The sequence below is a fragment of the Symphodus melops genome (genome assembly GCF_947650265.1).
Source record: "Symphodus melops genome assembly, chromosome: 16".
In the NCBI taxonomy this organism is placed as follows: Eukaryota; Metazoa; Chordata; class Actinopteri; order Labriformes; family Labridae; genus Symphodus; species Symphodus melops.
Window position 1 is genome coordinate 21,723,943 of NC_136706.1, and position 26,360 is coordinate 21,750,302.

A 26,360-nucleotide genomic window follows, 5' to 3' on the forward strand; every position below is an offset into this window, starting at 1 on the left:
TTTCTAAATGTTTTTGGTTCTTTCATTTAATGAAGCGAGTGTCAAGTTTGTCTGCCAGCCTCCGGTAAACGCCGTCCCCTTTACTAACCCGTCCAAAGTGTTCGTCATGAGGTTCTCCTCCGCTCTTTCACTGAGACTCTGAACATGACCAATGACACGAAGCATGGATGGACAGACACGATCTGCCATCAACACATACATGCCTTCCTGCTGCCTTAACTTTGATGTCAATATCTCTGGGTGCCTCGTTTAAAGGCGTCGGCCTTCTGTCACCAGTCTGGGTTCACAGTTTTACTTTCTATGAAGCAAAACAACGATTAAAGAGAGAGAGTCATTCTGTGGAGAAGAGGCTAAATGTCAAACAAAGGTGAACCTTTTGGAGCCTGTTGGACAAACAGGGGCTGTTAGCTTGTGTTAGCGTGCGGTAGCTAGCTGTGTATGTACAAGCAGTAAACGTACACACTACGTCCTGCAGTGAGTGTGTGCTTCTGAGGGGCAATAAAGCCAAGAGGAGGGAGCCGTTACAAGTTACCTCCAGCTGCTGCCTTCAAACAATAATTCATTTACAGTAAAAAACAAAGTTGCTTCTTGATGAATTGGAGTGAGACAGAAAAAGAAACCTCCCAGAGAACAGGTACGCTCTGAAAACTTTTCCACTGCTGTCTCAGATTCTCCTCTTGGAGGGTACGTCTGGATCAGAGACGAGGATTTTGCAGCTATGAACTATGGGTAAAACTCAAACAAGCTTCTCCTCTCTGCTGCAAACGAGCAGTTGTGAATATTTGAACGTGTTTGGCTTGTTGGCTTTTTCATGCTCCCCATCCCACATTAATGAGCGTGCAAAATCTTCCTCGCTTTGTGCTGAGTTTGAAAAGCAGTCGGACTCGAGTCTTTGAGGATGTTAGTATTTTATTACAACAACCAGAATGACTCCCTCCTGCCAGGCTGAGAGCTGCAGCCCGTCTGGACTCTCTACCTCTCCTTCCACCTGTTGTCTCTTTTCAACTTTGAGTCTAAAAAGAAGCTGATTGAACAAATCATGACAACATTGTTTACAGGGAGATGATTCAAAGAAGAAACATTCAAAGAAACGTCTTTATTGCCTCTTTCTTTGACTCAACTCTACTTTCAAAAATGAAGCGCAGCACTGCTCTGTCTCACTTCCACCAAAACAACACACAGCTGTTGTCTGCTGATGTTTACAGAGCGTCAAACAAACACGTTCAAATCATTAGTAGGAAAGATCCACTTTTGTTTTCCTGTTCTGACCCTGACCTAATTTACATATTGTACCGAAGGGCACTATTAAAACATCTCTGTTATTCAGATGGAACCCCAAGTGCCCAAAAATAATCTCCATGACGACGATCCCACGAGATGGAACAGCTCCCTCCATGATCAAAAGTTAAAATGACGCCGTTTAGAATCTTTAATTTGAAAAGCTCACAGCTGCTTCCTGTTTGTATTTATTTTAGTTTATTTATTGGACAGGACAGCTGAAGAGAGACGGGGAGGGTTGGGAGGAGAGAGCGAGGGGGAGGACATGCAGGATGGATTCAAACCCTCCGCCGCTGCGACCAGGACTACAGCCTCTGTCCAAGGGGCGTGTCATCATAAGAAACACAATGCTGGGTTTAAAGTTAACGACAACTTTGTGTAGCTGACGCAAAAGACCAACAACAGAAATGATGCTTAAGAATACAGTTATTAGTATCTGGATGCGACCAGATGCCTCAGAAAGGACAAGGTCAACGTCACGCTTGTTATTGGTTTCTCTCCTGTTCAACAGTCCTACAGTAAGCGTCTCCTCTGGTTTACACAGAGCACGCAGTCAGCACGCCTTCACAGTGGAGATGAACTGACGATAGGCTGAAGGACACGTTATCTTCAAACGTCCTCACAGCTTGATTCTCACCTGTCTTCAGTGTCCTACCTTTATCTCGTCAGAGCACTCAAAACCCAATCAAGAATTTAAAATGGGCTGTATTTTTATATATGTTTTCATTGGTTTTAAATGGAAAACAAAATAAGAAACAGATGGATTAAGATTACATTTACGGGGCTTAAACTTGAACTCAGGCGTCAGGCGTGAGACATGTGGCGCCAAATAATTCAATAATTAACCCAATAATCAGAAAAGAACCCGTTATTTCTATCTATAAATATTGCCAATGCTGCAGTACTCATTTAAGAAATGAAAGGTGTCCTGCTAGCCTGTGGGCTTGACTGGCAGCAGGTCGTCAGCATTTGAATGGATAACTGTCTGTGAGGAGGAGCAAGGGAAAAGAACCCTCACCTACTGGACATGTCAGACTCTGTCCACAAGGTGTGAAATGCTGCCAAGGTTCCTTTTCACCCATTTAAGGTGGAAATTAAAGAATGATCCTCTGATTTGTACTAAGATAACAAGAAATCACCCAGACAGAATGTTCTATGACTTTCAGAGTAGTTTTTTTTCTTCCAATTGCCCTTGAAGCTAAAATGTTTGAGGCTCAGGATTGTTTTCACTTCAAGCCCTGCGTTTAGATAAAGCCACTTTAAACGTGTGCACACATTCCACACGCAGATACAGAAAGCAGCTCATGATGAGTCTGAGGAGGAAACTACGTTTATGACCCGTAGTAAAAAAGAGTCTCCTGCACAATCTCTGAAAGCTAATCACCTTATAAGCTTTTAGTCTGTTTCTGCTGACTCTGCGAACAGTACACTTTGTGCAGTACTCGACATCAGGTGTTCTCAACTGGTGGGTCGGGACCCAAAAGTGGGACGTGGAGCCGTTTTCAGTGGGTCGTGAAGGGAAGTGATTTATACCAGAGAAGACTGAACATTTAAAGACACTCTCGTAGTGTCTGTTAACTGATATGAACTCTGCAGGGGGGGGGGGGGATCACATTCGAGCAGACTTTGCTTTGATTTAAGAAAGAGAGAGACAGTCTACAACACGTTGTTCATTCATCAGAGTCATCTACACGTGAAGTCTTTATAAATGTCAATAAACCATCGTTGGATATGAAACTTAAACCTAGATAAAGATTTCCTCTCTGAGTTTCTACTCAGCTTTGCGTCTGAAATCGCTGAGTAAAGACGAGCTGTGGTTTTATATTTCATTTAATGTCACAATCAAAACATGTCTGTAAATAAGTCAGAGTTAGCTGAAAGGCTTGTTTCCATCTGCAGCTGGCCAGATGTGCCACTGTATGTCTTATTAAGAAGCAAATATTGACCGTCAGTCCCAGAGACCACGTTAGCGTCGTTTAATGACTGACAGCTTCATAGATTTATACCCACTAGATCTGCAATCTTTTCAGTCGGCCGTGCTGTAAGGCGTTGTTCAGGTTTCAGGAGACGTCGATATCTGTGCTGTCTTGGCTCATGTGTTTGACCAATCACTGCTCAATTCCCTCACTCAAGGTCCCACTTGTGCTCGCTGTACCCTCTTTGTAGCCGTCGCTGGAAAATCCTCTCTAAATGGTGTTCAAGGAACTCTCATTGTCTTCATACATGCTGTGTGCGCACAGTATTAGAGGAGGGGGGGGGGGGGCTCCAGCTGTTCTCCAAACTATGAAAACGTTTCTCTGGACTCCTGCCTATTGACACAAAGTGTGTGTGTGTGTGTGTGTGTGTGTGTGTGTGTAAATGAGGAAGTGAGTGTGATTCTTCTTTTTTCTGTGTGTGTGAGAGAGAGAAAATTATAGTGAAAAGCAGTGAGAGCAGGTGTGTGTGTGTGTGTGTGTGTGTGTGGGGGGGGGGGGGGGGGGGGGGAGCTGCAGGTGCACTAACATTTATTCTCCGTACTTGTGAATGGTTCTCACTGGAGGTTCTCGGTGGAAGTAAAGTTTGGACTCTTCAAAGCGAGCATGCAGAGAAGGATGTGAACTTTATTCTCTTCAGTTCACTCCGAGCTCACTGAAATACGGCCCATTCGTTTCTACCAGTTACACAACGTTAGTGATTCATCGTGCAGCTCATCTCGCAGCCATGTAGACTCTCACGTGTGTGAAATGTTTACAGTTTTGCAGCCAGAAAATAAAACGTCAGAAGTGATTCGTGCTGCTTTTCAATTCAAATCTTTTTTTCTTTTCTTTTTTCTTTTTTTTACTAAAATACAGAAACTCTAACCAGCCGTTTCCAGTTTAATGACGCTGATTTTGATCATTTTTAATTGCTGAATGTAGAACTCTCTGGCAGAGATGTGTTGCCTGGCAACAGTCATTGATCACTCTATTGATTGTTGTATTGGAAGTGTTTGTGTGTCTCTGGAAGTTAGACGCCTCCAGTCTGTTCAGACCCAGGACCGTGTCCTCCACCCAAAATTCAATAGACTGGAGCCTGACAAGACACAGACTAACCCTCCTGCACACACACACACACACACACACACACACACACACACACACACACACACACACACACACACACACACACACACACACACACACACACACACACACACACACACACACACACACACACACACACACACACACACACACACACACACACACACACACACACACACACACACACACACACACACACACACACACACACGCAGAAACACATTGTGAAGTACAATCAGTTGGCTTCTGGAAAGAGAAGTAAAAAATAAGGGTGAACTTCTGGTTTAATGTGAGCGTGTGTCTTTGTATTTTGGGCTTGTGTGTGCTTGTGTGTGTGCGTGTGTGAGTGTTGGCCCGTCTCTCTCCTCCCTGCTCCTTTTAATATTTCATGACTCCTCTTTGTGATCCTCCTCAAGGCCTCCCAGACCAGGAGGAACCCCGGAGAGTCCTCGCAGGGCGCAGGCTGCCCCCCCTCAGCCCTCCAACCCGGCGCTACAGGCCCAGATCAAACAAGGTAACTACAAAAGGAGGGGCCGCTCGCTTCACACACCCCCTGGGATCCCTGCGGGGAGGGTGTTAGAGGGGGGAAAGGCGGGGGTTTTGATAATGCAGCCCACCGGCAACAGAACCCACAGAGAGTGTTAGAAAAAAACCTGAAATATCACAGGAGGAAGCTGATGCTGTTTCCTCGGTCAGCAGGCCTTTAAAGGAGCTTCTGCTGTTTCTGACATGAAGGGCAGAGCAGCTTGAACTGCAAGTGCAGCACATGTAGAGGAACAAAGGAACATATTTATACTTGGATGTACACATTTGAACCCCAATCATATTCACATGGAGAGGTTAGCTCAATAGGACACAGGCTGATTGAACTCTACTTATGTGAATTCTAACCGCTGTGTGCTGGAAACAAATTAAAAGTCATGATTTGGGATATATGATGGATAGATACAGGAGAGCCCTGCTCACATTGACCCTCCTACCGATGCTCAAGCTTGGTTTGTTTTCACAATGGCTCTAAAGAGACATTCATTCATGCTCTATGCATATTTATTAGCATGAAAATATATGAATCTATAAACCATTCAGCATCAACAGAAGTGAATCTCACTTTTACTGAAGACGCACAAATAGCTACCGGACGTTTCATCCAGAAGTTGCATCATCAGAAGTGTTTTTAAACTCATCTTTCAGGGCTTCTAAAACAGCCAGCTAATGTGAGTGAAGAGAGACCTCACACAAATCTCATGCCTTTAAGAATAATAGCACCTTACCGGAGCTTTCCTTCGTTTGACTTCTGTACTTTTTTGGAAACCTTGTGGTGTGAAGGACCACAGGAAAGTGTTTTATATAATCATCATTCTGTAATGGTCAGATATTTCCAGAAGCGAGAAAATACAAAGATAATCAGGTGCAGCATCTTTTTCTGCAGGTTTCTCTCAGGACACAAAAGGTCTGACACCTTACAGCTCCCAAAGCTAACGTGCTAACCGCACTGCACAATCCACATTTGAATGAGTCACAGGACACGTGTCATGGTGCCAACAGTAATATTTCTCTGAGTGAAGGTGGATAGAAAGGAGAAGAGAGGAGGCCGCTCTGGTTCACTGTCGGGGACATTTTAACCAGCCGTCACCATCTGCCTAACACACACACACACACGCACACACACACACACACGCACATCACTAGCTACCACACTACAACGAGCTCAACATACACAGATACACACACCCAACTCTCGTCTCTTTGAAAACACACACATACACACACGCATATGCCATGGGTGGCACCCTCGGGTGTTTAGGGTAGGCGGGGTTTCAATGCTATTGTGACTCCTTAATGGAGGCCAAGCGTGACAAGCGTGTGGACTTATTCACGCCACACGCCTATTCACCGCCATTCAGGGGGAACGCTCGGCCATGACCTCTGCTCAGCCAGCGTGTGTGTGTGTGTGTGTGTGTGTGTGTGTGTGTGTGTGTGTGTGTGTGTGTGTGTGTGTGTGTGTGTGTGTGTGTGTGTGTGTGTGTGTGTGTGTGTGTGTGTGTGTGTGTGTGTGTGTGTGTGTGTGTGTGTGTGTGTGTGTGTGTGTGTGTGTGTGTGTGTGTGTGTGTGTGTGTGTGTGTGTGTGTGTGTGTGTGTGTGTGTGTGTTGGAGGCTTTGTGAAGGAGGGTGCAGTTAACCCTGCTCACGCTCTCCTTTCACATGGAAATAAATGAGGAAGCTCCACTTATATAGTGCAGCGTTTACATTGAGACTCACAGAGAGAGCGCGGTTCATGCACACTATTTAACAGGCATAAAAACATCGTTTAGATATTTTATAATGGTGTTCAGAGTAACGCAGAAAAGACTTACACTACCTTTTCTTTTGTTGCTGGCTTTTATCTACACACTGACAGCAACTACCAGTAAAAATAATACATATAAAAACACTCCTAAAAGTGATGGAAACGAAGAACAAGTCCATGAGTCACATTTCCAAATAAAACTTAAATTAAATCTCGGACAAAGATTATTCCGGAGCTGTAATCCATGAGATTGATCATTAGCAGATGATGGTGCTTGTCTTAAAGGGATGTGAAGATTTGTCCTTTTACATACTATTTACATCAACATCCAAGCTGTTTAAGCTCATTAAGGTACCAAAAGAAAAAAAGACACAAACATCCCTCAGTGGGTCCAAAAAAACCACCAATAAGAAATGAAAGCAGAACAAGATCCGTACACCGAGATGCTCCTGTTTGAAGGATTTATCGAGCGACGTCTCCAGACAACACCGATTCATTTGTTGTTGTGACTCTACCACAGTTAGATGTGAATATTAAGATGTCTTCTGCATATTGAATATTTCATGATGGTATCTCAGTTTATTTTTGACCTAAAACAGCTCATTTAAGGTGATTATTTTGCAAACATTTTCCCTAAAGGCCAGTTTGGGACCGGTTGAGGTTTATATCTACGTTTGCTAAGTTTAATGGTCTCACTTTGAGAGTTTAAACTTTGTATAATGTCAGTCAGACTAACATGTCTACATCTATTTTAAAAGTCCGGTTTAAGTCAGACTAACTCAATGAGTCATATTTTTCTAGCTGCATGTCAACGTACTTTGTGTGTTTATACTGTGTATGACCTAAACGTTTCTCACCAGGTTAAAATGAGCTGCAGCTCTAAAAGAAGACAACATAACATAAAGTCACTTTTTAGGAAAAAAAAGTGAAATTGAACTCTTCATATGTTTCAGGTTTCCTGCAGATTTTTCCCCTCGGTAACAAACTTCAGCTTTGAGCTGAACTTTGAGTTAAATCTAGTTTGCTCAATGACAGCACACTTGGACTCAGGCTAAACCTGATGTGTAGGCTTAGTGAGTATTCATTTATGTTTAAAAGAAAGGATGTTAGGAAAAAAGATTCTTGTGTCCACCAGCAGGATGTAATGAGTTTAAATTAGAAGTATCATCTCCATATTACTTTCTATAACCAAGCCTTTACAGGAGCTATTGGCCCAGTGATCCTAAAGTTCTTTATACATAATATAAGATTTAAAATATTCCTATTAATTAAACTCCTCATGCAGCAGGTTGTCATTAACTATTTCTTTTCTGCATAAATGCTGACAAACTGCTGTAGACTGCCTTTAGTCTTTCTTTACCCCTCTCTCTCTCTCTCTCTCTCTCTCTCGCTCTCGCTCTCTCTCGCTCTCTCTCTCTCTCTCTCGCTCTCGCTCTCGCTCTCTCTCTCTCTCTCCATCATCACGAGGTTGTTCACTGCATGGCTTCAGCCTGCTGCCTGTTCTCTTTCACAGTCACACTCTCTTCAGTATTTTCTCACTTTTCTGAATATCAATTTTGTATTTTCACACATTTTATTTGTTATTTTCTTCTTTCTTTTCCACCAACTGATGTCATGTTGTGAGTGTTTGTCTGTCCTAAATGTTTCCTCTGACAAAGTATCTGTTGGTTTTTTACGTAGCTGCTTAACTGCTTTTGTGTGAACAGTAAAGATGTGTAGCGATGTTATGATTGTTTTAAATAGAGAACACAACAGTATCATGTGTTATATGTTATATGTGTTAAAGACATTGTTTTAGTTTTGTGAGAAAAACTGGGAGTTCCTTCTTTGATTGTAAATTGTCAAGTGTTGAAACCTGAAAATAACACGGCTCATCTCCACAGTATAAAAGTTTCAGGATCCTCGCTCAAACATAAAGAAGCATTCAATTCAATGTTTTATGTCAATGAAAGCAACAAAACATTTTCACCTGCAAGATATCGTTTTTCAAACTTGAATGGGACGGAGCTGGTTGAAAAATGCTCGTGCCACAGTCTGAAACCTTTGTGTCCTGGTCGATTAGAAATCAATTTGACTCCTGTTGTTTGTCAGAAGAAAAAAAAAGTAACAGCTGATATCCTTGTATTTTCTTTCTATTATAACTGCTTTCTCTTTGTTTAGCTTGAGAGTTTTCGATGCCGAAGAAGTCTTCCTTTTTGAGCGAGGGTTATTTTCTGTTTCTGTTTCAGATAAGTTGCTGTGTACTGATTTGATTAATCAGTCTTTATAAAAGCAGTCTCTCAATCTGATTTTAAAGGTCGGGATTGAGCAATTTGTTTAAAACTAACGTAGATTCACGAGCCGCTTCCATCAGTCCCACTTTATATATTTCAATAAAAGAATTTAAATCTTACAGAGCTTTAGTAATCTTACTATAACACTGGATCACAGGGTTATTTACAGATGTACTTTATGATGACTTCTTGAAGGGTTGACATCCAAGTGTCTGTGCTGATCTTTAACCTGCCACAGCTTAAATTGATCCAAGTGCTTCCAAACAGCCGTTCATTGTGCTTGTTTCCACCCGGGCAGTAGAACCAGAGGAGAGGAGCCTTTACACACAGCCAGTCTTTAGCTACCGTCGCGGCTAATGGCAGGTGGATATGTAACCGTTTAAACACAACATTTGATCAGCATCAAGAGCCAACATAATCAAAAAGTAATAATAGTTTATCCAACCAGAAATTCTGTTTGGACAGCTAAGCTAGTTGTGCAAATCCCAAATAAGTTCCTACTTTTATTATTGATAATTGTTGTAGTTGTTTTGGTCCTTCAATCTGTCTTGTATACATACAAGTCCTGTAGCCTTTGCTTGTGGTTCTTTAGAATCACATAGCATCTCATGAAATCCGTCAATGCTACCAGTCCATACTAATCTATGCTAATGGTTTGATGATCAGGACAGTTGATTTCCATTTAGGAGACTACAGAGAACATTCTGCAGAGAACTACTCTTCCAATCAGAACAATATCAATAACACACTTCCTGAATGTATCTGATATACACTCTGATCTATTTGTGTCAAAGGGGTGTTTCACTTGTATGTGATGGCTGTCTTTCTGTTACTTAGTTCTTGTATGGTGTCACTAAAACTTTTCCTCCCTGCCTCCTGACTGATCTCCTCCTCTCTCTCTCTCTCTCTCTCTCTCTCCGCTGTGATATTATAATGCCTTCCTAACCTCTTCTTTCCTTCTTGGCTCTTTCTCTCCTTCTCTTCCTTTACAAGCTGCTGTAGCCGCCACAGCCAACTCCAGCGCTGTTACTTCTGCTACCATGGCTGGGGCTCTGGGGGCCCCTGGCTCCCCAAGCCCCGGCACTGCTTCTTATAACCTCCCGTCAGTCAATGAAGGTACAGACTGAACTGATGGGTACAACACAGGGATAGTCTTTCTGCCATACTATTTCATGTGGAGCTCTTTTGCTTTCTCCATCTTCTCTTCTGACTTTATTTTGGTTCTCATTCCCATTTCTAGTTTGTATTCTTCACTCTCCATTCTTCTTCCTATTTTTTCTTTATCTCTTGGCCTCACTCTATCACAATTCTTCGCCTCTCCTCTCTTCACTCCATCAGTAATTCATCACCCTACTATTTTCCTGTTTCTCTCCTTCTTGGCTCTAGACGCCTAATTTCTCATTTCTTGCATCAGTCTTGTTCTTCCTGCAGCTAGCGTTAGTTTTTCATCTCAGGTGTCTGGATCCAGTTTCTCTCAGCGTCTTTGTCCTCCTTTCTGTCTACAGTGCTGTCTGTTTATCTGACCTTCTGTTATAACTGAGTTCAGTCCACTCTCAAACCTCCTTCCAGCATCAGAATCCTGCAAATCACCAAACGTGATGAATCAAACCAGTCAATCAGTGTTTGCTAAATTAGCAGTTTCACTGAATCCCTTCTATAGCTAAAAAAAAAAAAAAAAAAAAGATTGGAAAGCACCAAAAAAAGAGAGAAATAATCAGGACATTATGTAGTGAAGAACCCAAACATTAAATTGCACTCTTTTAGCCTTTCTGCGGAACATTACGTGTTTTGAAATAATTAAATTTTTCATGCTGATTGGCAAATATCTATATAATATAATATATAAAAGTTATTACAAGCAAGTCAGGCCTTATGTTTTGCTCATCATATCTAGAAATAAGATATTTATCTGGACTTGTCAAGTGAATATGGATTACAGTAAGGGTTTGATTAGAAAGGAGACAAATGCACTTCGCTAACATTTGAGTTTTTAAAGAGTGTGAAGCATGTCAGCATTGATTTCACTTTGAATCTGAATGAACAAAAAGAATCCCGGTGCAAGTTTCCTTGTGCCAAAAATGAACAAGCTGCATCGTTAGCATACGAGCAGACTTCAGTGATGTTTGAATGATTGAGAGGGAACTGACCGCAGTCCTTAGGTCCTGGTCTTTTGTCCTTTTTTTCAGTTGTGTGTAGTGCTGTGCAGTCCTGCCCTGTTTCTGTTCTGTCTCTTAGTCTACATGTCTGTCTGTCTGTCAGAACGTCCTCGTGTCCTGATGCTCCGGTCTCTCTCTGCGCTCACTGTTTGCATGCTTGCTACACCACCTGATGGAATGGGGAGTGTGTCAATGAGGGGAAATTAAACAGGCAATAAATAAAAATAAATAAATAAACAGAACAAATTAAAAAGACATCAAAATTGTGCTTTTTCCCCAGTGGTTTTGGGGAAACACTTTTTTTTTTCAAGTTTATTGGAAATGAACCAACGTTAGTCATTCAGATTGAATAGATGAAAGTCCACTTGTGACCCTCAGAGAGTCTAATGCTGTTTTTTTTTTTTTTTCCTAAACTGTCAGAAATTTCCTGAGCAGGATTTTTGCTTTTAACCACAAAGTCTTTTTGCCCTCTCCACCCAAACAATGAATGTGCTTTACAGTGTCTGCAGGGAAGATAAAGTGCCTTTCAGAGCTCATACCCTGTAGTATCTAATTTCTACAAACTCAAACTTATTTTGCTTAGTTGTGAAGCAGCAAGCATGCACACAGAGACACCCTACAACAGATTGTAAATAGTGTGCAAACTGAAAATAAGGCAGATATGTACATTTTTTATTTTACGTTTCTTCCTGAAACACTGTCCTGCAGAAACCCGTAAATAATACATGTAAAGTCTTTATCATTAGAAGTTTTATTATGGATATTTATATGATCACAAATAGGCGATTGGAGCAAAATTGATGATTGATTTCCTCTGTTTAGGCTGAAGTGAAGTTTATTCTCAACCACGTTTTCTTTTTAGGAAAATGCCAAACACTTTGTGATATTCTTTTGTTTAGCATCGTAATAGTTCCTACTGAAATATATATACTATCGAAATATATACACTGAGCAGCATCACATTCAGATACATTAGTTTATTAAAGAACTACAACTTTGTACCCAATAAGAACTCTAGTGAATGTATTGAGTTAGTATATCCTGCTGCGTCTAGCTCGGTTTCAGTTGTGCTAGCAGGTTGCTAGCAGGTGTTTAGTCTGCACCGTTTAATGCAGCCATCTTCACTAGTTCAAGTTCACAGGACTCTCCTTATTCAATAAAAGCCAAACAGAAAATAGTTGATGGATAACTCATTTGTAAAGTTACCCACAACTGCTAAACATTGTTGGAAGATATTTTGTTGGCAACACGAGTATAGAAGCTTTGCTAGCTAGCAATCCTAACTTGACTACTATGGTAGTAGTTCAAAATAGAGCCTGGCCTAATAATCCGCCAGCCAATAATATTGGTCGATATTAGCGTATTAACATTCCAGTTGAGCGACCATCTTGTCTTTATTATCAATATTTTCCCCTGGTGTTTGATTTTCTGCATTTGTGGGAACAAAGCAACTCGTGTGTAAATCCACATCTATATCTATCTCTAAGAACAAACATCGGCCTAAGAAAGCTATCGGCAGATTTATCAGTATCAGATTTTTTTCTCTTCCTGATCTTGATTTCAGTCTAGGCCCCAAAATTTGCATATCAGTCAGACTCGACCTTATTCTGCCTTTTGAGGTTCATATAGAATTTATGTATCTACTATAGTACGTTTAAAATCACTTATGTTTGAAGAAAATGTCTGTTTTCATGTACTGCCGCTCCATGCAGCGTCTCATCTGCCCGCATTTCTAACGCTCTGAATGTCCCACGATCAGGCTCCCCACGCGGGCAGAGGCTGATCTGATTGGTCAGCCATTCCACTCTGTTGTAATTGGTCGCTCAGCATGGATGTCACATGGGCGCGCAGCACGAGCTTGGTCTTGCTACAACGAGCCAATGGGATCAGTGATATAACACTGGCAAAGACGCCACACTGAGCGTTACATGCAGACGTAGGAGAAGACACCTGGGAAACACACTAAAGAGAAAATACAACCAGAAGTAGAAGAATATAGGACCTTTAATACGTTTTGGGACCTGTAGCAAAAGAAAATGTTTTTGAAACAACATGAGCCTGTCAATGTACATAAAACAAAGTACCACACACTGATACACTGCACAGTGTTCACTCATGCTCCCAAATGTATTTCAAGGTAAGAAAGCCAGATTACCAAAAGGATAGATCCTAACTCTCACAGTCGGCCATATTGTGTTGGTAACATGAACTCTTTGTTGAGCAGTCTGGTCTCTTCTTCCTGAACATGTGGTGATCTTTTATTGGAGACTTAAGTTCTACACGATTCTTCAAACTTCTTAAATTGTTCATGTTTCTGCAAGACAGTGTTGGAGGCGTTGCAACTAGAGGTTGACTGATTGTTGTTTTCTGATGACCATTACTGAGACAATCAGGGCTATTATGACTTTTGTGTTTTGTTTAATTCATGAAAATAAATCTGTCAACCTCTACATTTGATTTCCCCTGAATGCAGAATGTCTGTAATAATGGTTTGAGTTTACCTTGAGTGTTTCGTTGGCGGAGGTAAGTTCACGTGGTGGCCCTTGGAAGAGAAATTTGTGACGAATTTCTTTCCAACTTAAAAGCAATTCAGTGTCCATTCAAGTGCATTTCATATGTACATTTCTTCTGGAAACCATATATTGAACCAATATATGTGCGTAAGGACTGTTGTTTATGTTGAGTATCAGCCAATAAACACTCCTGTCAATTTGTTATCACTCCCATTTTACAATTGGGATAAGTACTTCCTATGTTTGGTGTAAAATATGACAATATATGTATTTCTATTCTGAATGATGCAGCCAGAAATGAGCCCTATGAAGGCGATACCAAGACATTTTGAATGTTCCCTTTCTTCTTCACTGACTCTGAGTGATGTTAATGAAGAAAAGAGCACTTTTACAAGTTGTAAACACTAGTCAAACGAAAAAGGTTTTTAATATTTTTAAACTAATTCACAGACATTGTAGACCAAACGCACTAAAGTTCATCATGCCAAGGTATCGTGCTGAGGCTTCTGTTGATTCACCCGACAGTGCTGTCAGTCTCTTGTTGTCCTGTTCAACGTCATCAAACAGACTCTGGTTAGCAGAAATGAGATCTTTGCTCTAACCAAGGCTGCAAACGATAGCAACAATATTCCCATCCCGTGTTTAACTGTTGTGCGTTTGTGAGGATTATAGAAATACGTGTGTTCCACTTTGTGTGTAAGAAGTTCAAGAAACTCGCTGTTGTCATATGCAAACAATTTATAAAGCTTGAAAAGATGTGCGTCACATCAGGGATTTCAACACTACAGCAACAATCAGTTATGGAGAATGTTACTGTCTTCTTTCTTTCCAAATATGAAGCTTTAGACAAACATGTAAGGTCCAGAGTGGATTGCATTTAAAGGAAGAATGTGCAACTTTTTGATCCAGTAGATGTCGCCCTTGAGCACCAGCATGGAACCAAAACAAACGACACCTGTTCTCCTACAGCGTCACACCTCCAACCCCTCTCCGCTCGCATTTCCACAAATCAGTTATGAAATTGGAAAGCACCATAATCAAGCGCTAAGCACGAGTGGCGGACGATATTGTCCTTGCTGAGCTGCGTTGTTGTTTGCAGGCTAATGATATTGCTCTTTATTTAGCTCTTAGCTGCACCTTGCCGGTACATTTGCACAGAATGACGTTGATCTAAAACGCTTACATGATGTTCAAATAAACAGTATTTTCCTTTTCTCTCGTTCCTCACTCAAACAATTTTTATACACAAGGAGTTATGTTTAACATTTTGCACATTCTGCCTTTAAGGTTTCCAGTAGCTTATTCAATGTTTTGTTCCATTTGGACAATTTAGGTGAATGTAGTTGTGATAGAAGTAGCATAAATAAATGAAGCTTCTTTTTTTTATACCTGTGACGATGGTGGTTCAGGTAAATATTTTCAGCCCCAAAAGTATTATCAGTAGTAGTGGTTGTTGTTGTTAGTTGCAGAAGAAGTAGTTTAAACAGCATCGTTAGCATTAGAAACGTGAATAGCTGTAGCATTTGTAGTTTTATCTCTGATTGTTATATCAGTTGGTTAGACCCCAACACCTTGGTCCATTTGCAAATTCTAGGTATAATTACCAGCAGTAATAGAGTCTGTTGATCTTCATGTTAATCTTCTGTTTCGTAGTCCAAAGAGGATGAATCCTAATTACTTTGGCATCATTTTCATCGAGCTAGCTAACTTTCGTCCGGCAGCACCTTTACAATAAAGATTCCTGTGTATATGACTTAAGGCTGTAAAGAGCTACATCATCTGCGTATTGTCAGCTCCATTGTTTCATATTGTTTGGTAAGACATGAAACAAGTTAAGTGTTTTCATATGACAGCAGTGAGGGTTTGTTTATGACTACATGAGTGTCTTTGAGGTATTTATCCTGGAGTAGTCTTTTCTGACTTTGTGTTTGTGTGTGTGTAGGTTGGAGCCAGCTGGCAGCCATGCACTGTGTGATGCTTCCTGACCTTCTGGGACTGGACAAGTTCAGACCACCTCTGCTGGAGATGTTGGCGAGGAGATGGCAGGACCGCTGTCTGGAGGTAATAAAGAAACGCGGCTAAAGTACAGGTCCAAGCTAATCATTCCAGGCTAACCCTGCTGATGTTTTTAAAATGTGACTCATCTGACAGAAATACATACCAAGAATTTTACTCGGATATCTAAAATAACAAGCCATATCCAGTCTTACTAAATGTTCATACTGAAAATTAGCTGAAGACATTTCCTGTCTACTTGTATGAATGATTTAGCATTGCATTACCAGTCCAAGGGATAAGACCCGCTTGTTCATTTTGGTTAAAGTGGAAATGATACACAAACACTGAACTCAATCCCTCATGATGATCTGATCCCGCCAGCTTCTCTGAAGACCCTCTATCCTAACTTTACCCTCCGAACTGTTTTAGGTGCGAGAAGCGGCACAAGCTCTTCTATTGGCTGAATTAAGAAGGATTGGCCAATCAGGACGCAAGGATACCATCGACTTGTGGGCTCCCTATTTACCTCAGTATGTGGACACCGTCAGCTCACGTAAGTACCTTGTCTTCACTGTCTCTAGCATTAACATGATAGCTTTAATATACACACATGCCCTCATGCCTGAGCTGCTCTCATGAGACAAGCAAAAAAGTTAGTTCGAGGCGTTATCTACTGGAATGAACGCTGCTTTTTGCGAAAACGAAACTTAGAAAATTGATGTCACAACATGCCATGTGGACTGTCTTAATGCCATATATCCCTAAACATGTGGACGGAGTGCTTGTTTTAGTTCAGATGTTATATCCCGTGTCTCATCAAGAGGCTACAGTCCAGGTTGGAGTTCGACATCATTCACTGCATGTATTCCCCCAACCTCTCACTCTCTACTATCCTCCCAATAAAGACATTCAAAGGGGGAGCTGGTAGCCTGAGGTTTGCTTAGCGCCTCATGTACGGAGGCTCTGGTCCTTTTTATTGACAAGTACATTTACATATACAAGGAATTTGTCTTTGTGTATTGGTGCCAAAAAACAGCTAACATGTGAAATATAACATTGTAAATGGAGATGGAGAAATGGAGAGATTTTCTTTATAGAGATACATCCAACGCTACATTGTCTTCTGATTTTGTCAAACATGTTTCTTTTTACTGACATTTTCACGACATCAAAAGCCTGCTCAAACATGATTGGTCAATGCTTCTTGGAAAACAAATGGAAATATAATTTTTTCCTAAGATTTAGATAGCGAGCTATTTGGAAAGGCAGATAACCATCATTTATTTGAGCCTCTCTCTCTCTCTCTCTCTGTCTGTCTCTCTCTCTCTCTGTCTCTCTCTCTCTCTCTGTCTGTCTGTCTCTCTCTCTCTCTGTCTGTCTGTCTCTCTCTCTCTCTCTCTCTGTCTGTCTCTCTCTCTCTCTGTCTCTCTCTCTCTCTCTGTCTGTCTGTCTGTCTCTCTCTCTGTCTCTCTCTCTCTCTCTCTCTCTCTCTCTCTCTCTCTCTCTCTCTCGGTCTATACTTAGAGCTGCTGATGGGAAGGTGGATCTCAACCTTCTTTTACTAGAAGCAGCCTTCGAAGTGCTGTGCTCGTGTGTCTGTTCAGGAGTTGCCCTGTGGTTGCTGGGGATGCTGGGTGTTTCTCAGGGGAACAGTTGCCATGGTAACGGGCACCGGTCAGTGTTGTGTTACCACAGCTGTACCGCAGGCCTGGGGAAGGGGGGAGGTTTTGGCAGGGGGGTTGGGGAGGCAGTGATGGGCCGGTGACCTCGGGGGACGAGGGAGGGAGCAGAGAGAGAGAGAGAGAGAGAGAGAGAGAGAGAGAGCGAGGTTAAAGGGTCATTGAATTTGATCTGTGTGCTGCACAGCAGGACTGGAACAGACAGTAAGATGACTCCTCCTAGTCCTGGAAATCCCGGACTATCACAGGAAAGTCAGGGAATGTGCTGAATCCTCTGGAGAAGTCCTTCTGAACCTGAAGCGGTAAACTTTTTCTTCCTTTAAGACGACGCGTGCCGTTGTTTTCTGGAGTGTGGCCCAGTGACGCGACACTACACTTTACCCTGAACTTAACCACAAGTGTGTGTGTGTGTGACATCATCTCCACAGCTTGGGATTTGAAGGTAAAACATTGAAAGTGTTCAGCAGAGAAGTCGTCATCCACAAGGCTCCTCTGAAGGTGTTAAGCTATCACAACTGAAGAACATTACATTATCTCCGTTCATGTAAACTTCCGAGTGAAAATACCAGGATTCAGGGAGTCTAAAAAAAGTCACTGGAGCAGAGTCTGCTCTTCTTTCTAAGTTTCATCGTGCAGCCAGCACGGCAGGCCGACCAGCACAGGGTGTCAGGGTCAGAGCTGCTGCGTCTGGAAACAGAAGCTCAGGGTTTTGTATAAGGCAGTGTGGGGTAAGTGTTTTGACGGCATGAATGCAAACATAACTGGCTGACTTTATGTAGCTATAAGTAGAAAGAGCCTGGAGTGCAGCGTAAGAGGAAAAGGACTCATTTGAAGCCGTTGACACCTTCATCAAACAGCCAATTTATCCTCCTCTCTCTGCCTCTCTCTCCGCCTGGTGTCTGAAGGAAGACACCTGTATTTATCCATTAGCTTTTAGTGCTGAGGAAATGTCACTCTGTCGCAGCGTGGGGCTGACCGCACACACACACACACACACACACACACACACACACACACACTCACACACACACACACACACACAAAGCAGTGGTTATGGGGCCTTTCAGCTCTCCGAGAAGAGTTTAAAAGGCTTTAGCACAAAGGAAACAGAGAGAGAGAGATAACTGTCTCCACACCTTAAAGAAAAAGCTCTCTTTTTGGAAGGCTGTTAAAAGCTTTTCTTTCTGAAAGCCGTATAAGAGCATCTATATGTTTGTCTGGAGCTGTTTTCACATGTTACCCCCCCACAAAAAAAAAAAAAACATTTCTAGAGAATTTCAGGAAGACTGCCCCTTAAATCCTCCTGATGTGGTTGTTCACACTTGTACCTTGTGTGTTTGTGTGTGGGGGGGGGGCGACACACACTCCCTCTCATATTCACACACACTTGATTAAACAATCCACATCATTGTCCGTCCTCATTCGCATGAACACACACATTTTAAGGATCAAACTGTGTGTGTGTGTGTGTGTGTGTGTGTGTGTGTGTGTGTGTGTTAAGCAGCTGTTTCTTTGATCACTGAACAGCAGTCCTCATTTCCTCTCTCTCTCTCTCTCTCTCTCTCTCTCTCTCTCTCTATGTCTCTCTCAGTTCAGGTTCCTTCGTTTGAGCACATCAACCTGCTGCTGTTTAAGATCCACCTCCTCCTTCCTGTTGTCCTTCCTTCACTTTGTTTCCTTTTGTGCATCCTTCTTTCATCACCTCTTGTCCTCCTGCTCACTTCTGTTCTTCTTCCCCGTCTCTTCGTCTTCCTCTTCTTCTCTTCACTCTTCTTACTTCTCAATCCTCTAACTTTTCTTTCTCTCTTTTCTCCCCCCTCCATCTTTGTCATTCTTTCATTGAGTATGTTTTTATAAACACATTGACAGTTAGAATAGGTGACATAAGGATACATACCTATCAGTGCTCTGTAAATAGTGAAGAGTATTTCAGTTCTGTTGTTTTTTCTGCCTCCTTGTAAATAAAACATGACACGACATATTACAAATACTTCTGCATCAACCGCAGACAAAATCAGCAGAAGAGCCAAGTTCAAAACACAGCATAGATTCAGGCTCAGTAGAAAAGAAGCAGCCGAGTCTTCTAAGAACAGAGCCTTAAGCGGAGGAGTCAGAGAGAGCAGGAGAGAGGAGAGGAGCACCAGATCCTGGAAGGTTAACAAGGCATGCTGGGAGCTATGTGTCATGGCTGACATGACAAGCTTGACCTTGGAGCAGGGCAGCACGCCTCCTCCTCCTCCCCCCTGTCATTCCACCCCTCCTCCACCTCCCTCTCCTCCCTCTCCTCCCTCAGCTCCTGCAGCTCTCCTCCCCCTCGTGGAGGACAGCTGAGTTATAGGCCCTGCGTGTGTTCGTATGCGTGTTTGAAAAAAGAAAGAAAGAAGGAGCAGTTTGCTTATGATCCAGAGTTGAATCATGGTGTGTGTGTGCGCAGCGTCTGGATCCTTCCTCATGGTGCATGAAGGGAAGGTGACGATGGAGGCGGGAGGTGGTAGCGGAGGATGATTGTGTTACCGTTTGTTTTTTGGGAATCATTGCTCTTATTGGAGAGACGGGACAGAAATCAGGAAGGGAGAATGAAGTCACAGGTGGGCGTGACAGCCTGTGTGCTCGCGGCGCCCAAACTAACCACACGACTCACTTAACAGCTGGAAGGCTGTGACCACATCTGGTTGATTAAAGAAAGGGAAGTATGAAGGAAGTGAAAGGTGTTTGTTCTGTGAGAGAGAGGCGTTCCTTCTAATCACAGTGTCGATGGAGAGAGAGAGAGACAGAGAGACATTAGTCCATCTTTCTCGTCCAATCACAGCAAAGCATCAATTATGTTTTAATTAAGTTCAATTAAGTTTTTATCACTTTAATGCTTGACACTGATAATCAACAGCCAGGCTGTATAATGGTCTTTCTGTCAGTGTGTGTGTGAGATATAAAGCATCATTATGTGGCGCTGTCAGCAGCGTGTGTGTGCAGGTTAATTGGAACATGAAGCACAATGTTAACCAGGTCAAATGAATCAATAGAATTGCACGTACGCTGTGATTCCAGGTGTGTGCAGGTCCAACTCATGAACTCCACACAGATGTTTCTATTCTTTCCAGCCCTCCTTCAGTCATATGACTTCCTTAGGAAGGTTTTTGTTGGGGGGAGTGTGTGTTTCACGTGTGTGTGTTATGTTTGTAATTAATCAATTAGCGTGTTCTCTCAGAGATTAGCGTGTCAGTGCAGGCTCTGTTACCCTTCCTCGCTTCATTCATTAACCCGGCTGTTAATGAAAGGCCTCTCTTAATTGGCAATAGAGAGAGATAAAGGCTAAATGAAAACACTAAATACTGTGTGTGTGTGTGTGTGTGTGTGTGTGTGTGTGTGTGTGTGTGTGTGTGTGTGTGTGTGTGTGTGTGTGTGTGTGTGTGTGTGTGTGTGTGTGTGTGTGTGTGTGTGTGTGTGTGTGTGTGTGTGTGTGTGTGTGTGTGTGTGTGTGTGTGTGTGTGTGTGTGTGTGTGTGTGTGTGTGTGTGTGTGTGTCCATCCATCCATCCATCCATTAATCCTTTAGATAACAAGGAGAGCCAATAAACCTTTATTAGCTTTCTAATCAGAACACTTAGCCTGGTCTGATGACCTGACTTAAATAAACACTATTCAGGAGTGTAAACACACACACACACACACACACACACCTTTCAGATTCACAGATACAGTTGTTGTCATATTTCAGGATGTGTGCTCTTGGTGTCTTTTAATCAAACTCTTGATTCAACGCTGTGCTGATATTTAACATGAACCGTTCTCCATCTCTCTCTCCTCAGCCGGGGCGACCACCGAGCCCTCCACTCCGGCCCCGCCTCCTCCCGAGGCTCAGCCAATAGAGACCACGGCTCCGGCCGAAGAGATGGACGTCACCGATGATGACATCACAGCAGGTAGGAACTCATGTGTTGAGACCTGTGTTTATTCTGACATGAAAGTCGACAGTGGGGTTTTTGTATCTGGTGCTCGCTGCGTCCTCGAGCCTCATCTGGTCTGATATAATAAACATGAACAACTCATTCATCATTTATGTGCAGCAGATCTCAGAGTTCTGCTCTGCTGATTTTAACTCTCCGTTAATCAGTGTGTGTGTGTGTGTGTGTGTGTGTGTGTGTGTGTGTGTGATGTACTGTGACCTGCACGGTGTTAAAAGCAGTTTGGTGTTTAGCCGTGCACACATGCTCTCTCTCTTTGACACTCACATTCAGACACATGATAAAGGTGAGAAACACTTCTCCTCAGAAACGACTGACACCTGACGCACAGGTGAACACACACACACACACACACACACACACACACACACACACACACACACACACACACACACACACACACACACAGTTTTCCAGTCCATTTATCTTTTGTCACATTTACCTGAAAGTTTAACAGCTACAGACACAGACATGTGGATCTACTCTGGTGACTCACACCAACTCGACCATTTTTTATTTATCACTGAACACATATAATCAACACCACACGGTCTCCCATTTGTTTCATTTCCACCAGCCGTATGCCTAAAATCTTTGCCTCTTTTCTTCTCACATGGTTTACATCATTTCAGTAAATACAACACATCCAGAGATGGCAGAAAAAAACACCAAACAGAATCTCAAATGTGAAATACACGTATTCATTTAAAATGAGCTGCTTTTAAAAGCAGCATAGCTCAAATCAGGCTGGTACACCATCCTGCTGTGTCCTTCCTCTCAGACCGCTCAATATCACACACGTCTGACAATTTATCTTTTCTCACAGCTCATTTTTCTCCTATTGACATCAGTTTCTGTTTTTTCCTTCACATTCAGTCTCTGCAGTATTAAATCTGTTAGCCGATGCCTGGAACACAGAGCAGAGCACAGTCTGAATGATTTCAGCTGAAGTGGAGTTTTCAAACTTTCCAGCTCTCACTCTTCATCTCACCGCCTCGTGGTGTTCAGAAACGATGAGGCGCTGTAGTAAACTGTAGCGCAGTAACCAATGCCAACGCCTTTGTCTGAATAATTGGTTTGCGATATAACCTTAAAGGCTTTAAGCAACAGTCCTTAAAGAAGCTCTGAGGGAAAAGAACAGATATCATTTAAAGTGATCGAGATGATAGTTTGTGGGGTTTTTGAGACTTTCAGCAAACACAACCCAGAACATACAGAAAACATGACCCGTCATGCTGATCCCCATTTTAAACTAACATAGAGTGCTATAATGCTGGATGCCCTCACTGTGTGTGTGCAAAGTTTCAGTTCATGAGGAATGTTGATGTAATCTCTGGATAAGTCAGCAGAGGGCGCTCAACAGCTTGTCCCCTCAAATCACGCAATGCTCCCCTCCCGTAAGAAACGAGACGGGACGTCTTCAAGCCTTTACGTAAACCTCTTACCCCCCAGCACTGGAGAGCAGCCCTCCTCTGGCAGCCCTGCAGCGTTCTGCCTTTTCAGAGAGCTGGCCAATCAGGAGAAAGTGGGGCACGTAGGGAGGGGGGCCTTAAAGGGAGAGCAGCTCTTTAAGTTCAAGGTCAAGAAATTAAGGTTTTTACTGACACCAGATTTATAAAAAAAAAAAAAAAAGTTTTATTATTTTATTTGTTATGCTAGTTGGACAAAATGTCAGATTTCAATTAAAGATCACAAGCTAACAACAATTCATCTCAGCTTTTGGGAACCTGCAAATTAAAACATTATGCATAGATCATGTTGAACAATTTTCTCACATAATTTCAAAGTAGAATTTTTTTTTACAAAATCAATGTGCAGCTTAGTATGATGCTAATTATACAAACACTTAAGTGATGTACAGTATGTACGTTTGAAGAGTAACAGGGGACTGTATTCATTCCTCCTCTCTACAGTATAAGAGGAAACATAGAAAAACAGAGGATGGAAGAAAAGAAGACAAAAGGATGAGGAAAGGAAACAAGTGAGGAGAGGGAGAAAGAGAGGAACGGAGGAGATCAGAGGAGGAGACAAAGGAAGACGACAGAGATGTTGACAGCAACAGAATCACTTGGCTGCAGGCTGTTACCACGGCGATAGACTCATCACCTCAGTCTCCTGTCTCCCCTGTCTCACACACACACACAAGATGCACACACACAAAAACACAGATTTCAGGATGTGCAGGTGACAACAGTTGTTGCTCAGTGCCACAGCTGCAAAACCTCCCAGAGCTGACACACACACACACACACACACACACACACACACACACACACACACACACACACACACAAACCTGTGTGTGCTATAATTATTACCCTAGCAGTGTCAAGGGATGTCATTAAGATCCCCAGCCCTGTCATCCTCATACATCTACACACACACACACACACACACACACACACACACACACACACACACACACACATACACACACTACATCTGGTTAATTGAATTTCTCTTGCCGTTGCATTTAGCATGTTGTGTTTCCAAAGTGTGAAATCCAAAAAGGGGAATACAAATAAAAACAATATAATAAAAAAAAGTTTTACTGTGAAATGCACAGAGCATTAAGAATCAGAGTAACACAGACCATTCTGTATTTTACTGTTCATAGGAGTCAATGAATTTGGACTGAAGGAAAAACTCAGGGTTGGGTATTTAATTGTTCTTCATTTTCAACAGATGTGTGAATCTCTGTACATTGGTTTTAAATGCTACTGCTGTTTCACCTTCTTCTGACTCATGTCTTTGTTTTGCTGCCTCCCCATACTGAAAAATAATGATCACACAAGATGAAGGGATGATCTTCATCAGCCAGTGGACTCAATGACACGCCTAAAACACTCCCAGACTTAAGATGAAGAAAAGAGCCTTTGACTCCATAAATGTTCTTTTAGAGCAGCCTGTGAACATGAATAATAAAAAATGGATATTTTAATAAGGGACCTAGTAGCCATGCAGCCAGCCTCAAGGGGACACTGTAGGAACTGCAGTTTGTTGCTCTGCTTGTCTTCATCCTGTGACACTGAAGCTCACTTCTTGTGAAATCGTCACATATTCTCATAAGCCTAAGCTCGAGTCACCTGTTCTTCTTCTACTGTTATTTTCACATCTTCCTGCCCTTTTATCATTTCTTCTCTTGTCTTCTGGATCACTGTTCAGGATAATGGTGACTGAATTTGTCTTCAGTTTATCACTAAAATGCTGCAGCGCGATTCAAAACCTGTTCATATCCACGATAATGTGCTTCTCCTCTGGAGAGAAGATTGAGAGACGATCTCATCTCTGCCTGTGATGGAGGGGGTGACCCCAGGGAGGGCAAAGGTCCTCGCTGGACACAACACCCCCTCTCTCTCTCACACACACACACACACACACACACACACACACACACACAACACACACACACACACACACATTTCCTCTGTGCTGGCAATCACTTTGTCTCCTCCAGGATTCAGAAGCCTGCGGGCATTATCAGCTGATTCTTTGCAGAATATGAACAATAATTGTGAAAGATTGATTTTTTTTTTAGGACATCAGTTCTTCATCCTGTGTGTGTGTGTTTGTGTTTTTTGTTTTGTTTTGTTTTTTGGAGGGAAAAGTGAAGTGTTGTCCTTGTGAAGGCTTCAGAGCAGCACAGATAGAGGTCAGAGAGCAGAGGTCAGGCTGACCCTCACCTCTCTGTGTCATTAGCCCCGTTGTGATTTGGTTAGCTGAAACGCTAGCCTCCCCTGCTAATCTAATATCAGAGCCTGGAGGTCGTTTGGGTCAGATCACATTTCTCCTCTGAACTGATTGAGCTTATGAAGAGATAAATGGTCCGAGCTCAAACTGTGAACGGCCTGATTGGGTCTCTTCTGTTCTACACAGCGAGGGACCCAGCTGCTGTATGAGAGTATTATTGTGTTACACACTGACCAGTGAAGATAGCATTAATGTACAGGAATGTATTTCTGTTTCCTCTGAGCAGGAGCACAGATACTGAAGTCATTAGACTGTAGTCTAATATAATGTGCTGCAGTGTCGTATGGTAACCGTTTATATTAAAGTCAACTATGATGTTATATGTTGAAATGTCATTCTGGGCTATCTTCTATGCTCTGCTGTATAGAGGTAGTAAAAAAAAAAAAGTAAAAACCAAGATTTTTCTCTTGTAAAAAATTTAAAATCGATTCATGATCTTCAAAAATCTATTTTATTTTCAAAATTTAAAAAAAAAAAAAGAAAAAAAAAATATATATATATATATTTAGCAACAGTACATTCAGCCAGACTCACAGATGATGTGAGTAGATCCTGCAGTTTGTACCAATTCAAAAATAGACGTTGAATCAATGGATCAATGAATCTGGAATTGTTTTAATCAATTCTGAATCAAAATCGTTCGCCCATGAATCAAAATTGAATTGACTCGTGAAACACCCAAAGACTCCCAGCTCTAACGCTGGTCTGTGAGAGACGGGTAGAGCTCAATAAAAAGCACAGTGTGCTCACAGCAACAGACTGAAGACATTTATTCATACTCAGGATACTTTAGCCTCTCGTACAAACCCTCATCTCCTCCAAGCTGAACGTCTCAGAAACACACACACACACACACACACACACACACACACACACACACACACACCTGTCTTACGGTTGAATGGACAGTGTGATCATGTGCACTTGAAGGGGGATGGGCAGTGTGTGTGTGTGTGTGTGTGTGTGTGTGTGTGTGTGTGTGTGTGTCAGGGTTTATGAATGTGTCACAAAGATAAAGGACTGGCCTTGGGGTTGTGTGTTGTTGTGTTTGTTTGTTACAGACTGGCAGCCTGTTTATGATCTGAACACAGATGTAGATGGATGTAAACTGCTGGTTTCTGTACTGACTGGTTTACTTGGCAACATGGTGAAAACCCGATGCCTGATGCCTGATTATCTTCATGAAGGACTGACTGACTGACTGACTGACTGACTGACTGACTGACTGACTGAATCACTGACTGACTGACTCACTGACTGACTTACTGACTGACTGACTGACTGACTGACTGACTGACTGACTGACTGACTGACTTACAGACTGACTGACTGAATCACTGACTGACTGACTCACTGACTGACTTACAGACTGACTGACTGAATCACTGACTGACTGACTCACT

General features: G+C 42.3%; 2 protein-coding genes across 5 annotated transcripts in view; one reads left to right on the forward strand and one right to left on the reverse strand.

The window, feature by feature from the left end:
* Positions 1-26,360, forward strand: part of wdr7 (WD repeat domain 7) — an 85,758-nt gene that overhangs the window by 24,793 nt on the left and 34,605 nt on the right. For 2 of the 3 annotated variants that reach the window (XM_079365209.1, XM_079365210.1), the window contains exons 19-23: positions 4,757-4,854; positions 9,894-10,016; positions 15,512-15,630; positions 15,997-16,120; positions 21,052-21,165. In XM_079365209.1, the coding sequence (XP_079221335.1) occupies positions 4,757-4,854; positions 9,894-10,016; positions 15,512-15,630; positions 15,997-16,120; positions 21,052-21,165 (578 nt within the window). The remainder of the gene's footprint in view (positions 1-4,756; positions 4,855-9,893; positions 10,017-15,511; positions 15,631-15,996; positions 16,121-21,051; positions 21,166-26,360) is intronic. The other variant, XM_079365211.1, reaches the window with a different exon arrangement.
* sowahb (sosondowah ankyrin repeat domain family member B) overlaps positions 1-26,360 on the reverse strand; it is a 236,346-nt gene that overhangs the window by 3,750 nt on the left and 206,236 nt on the right. The gene's annotated exons all lie outside the window — the stretch shown is intronic.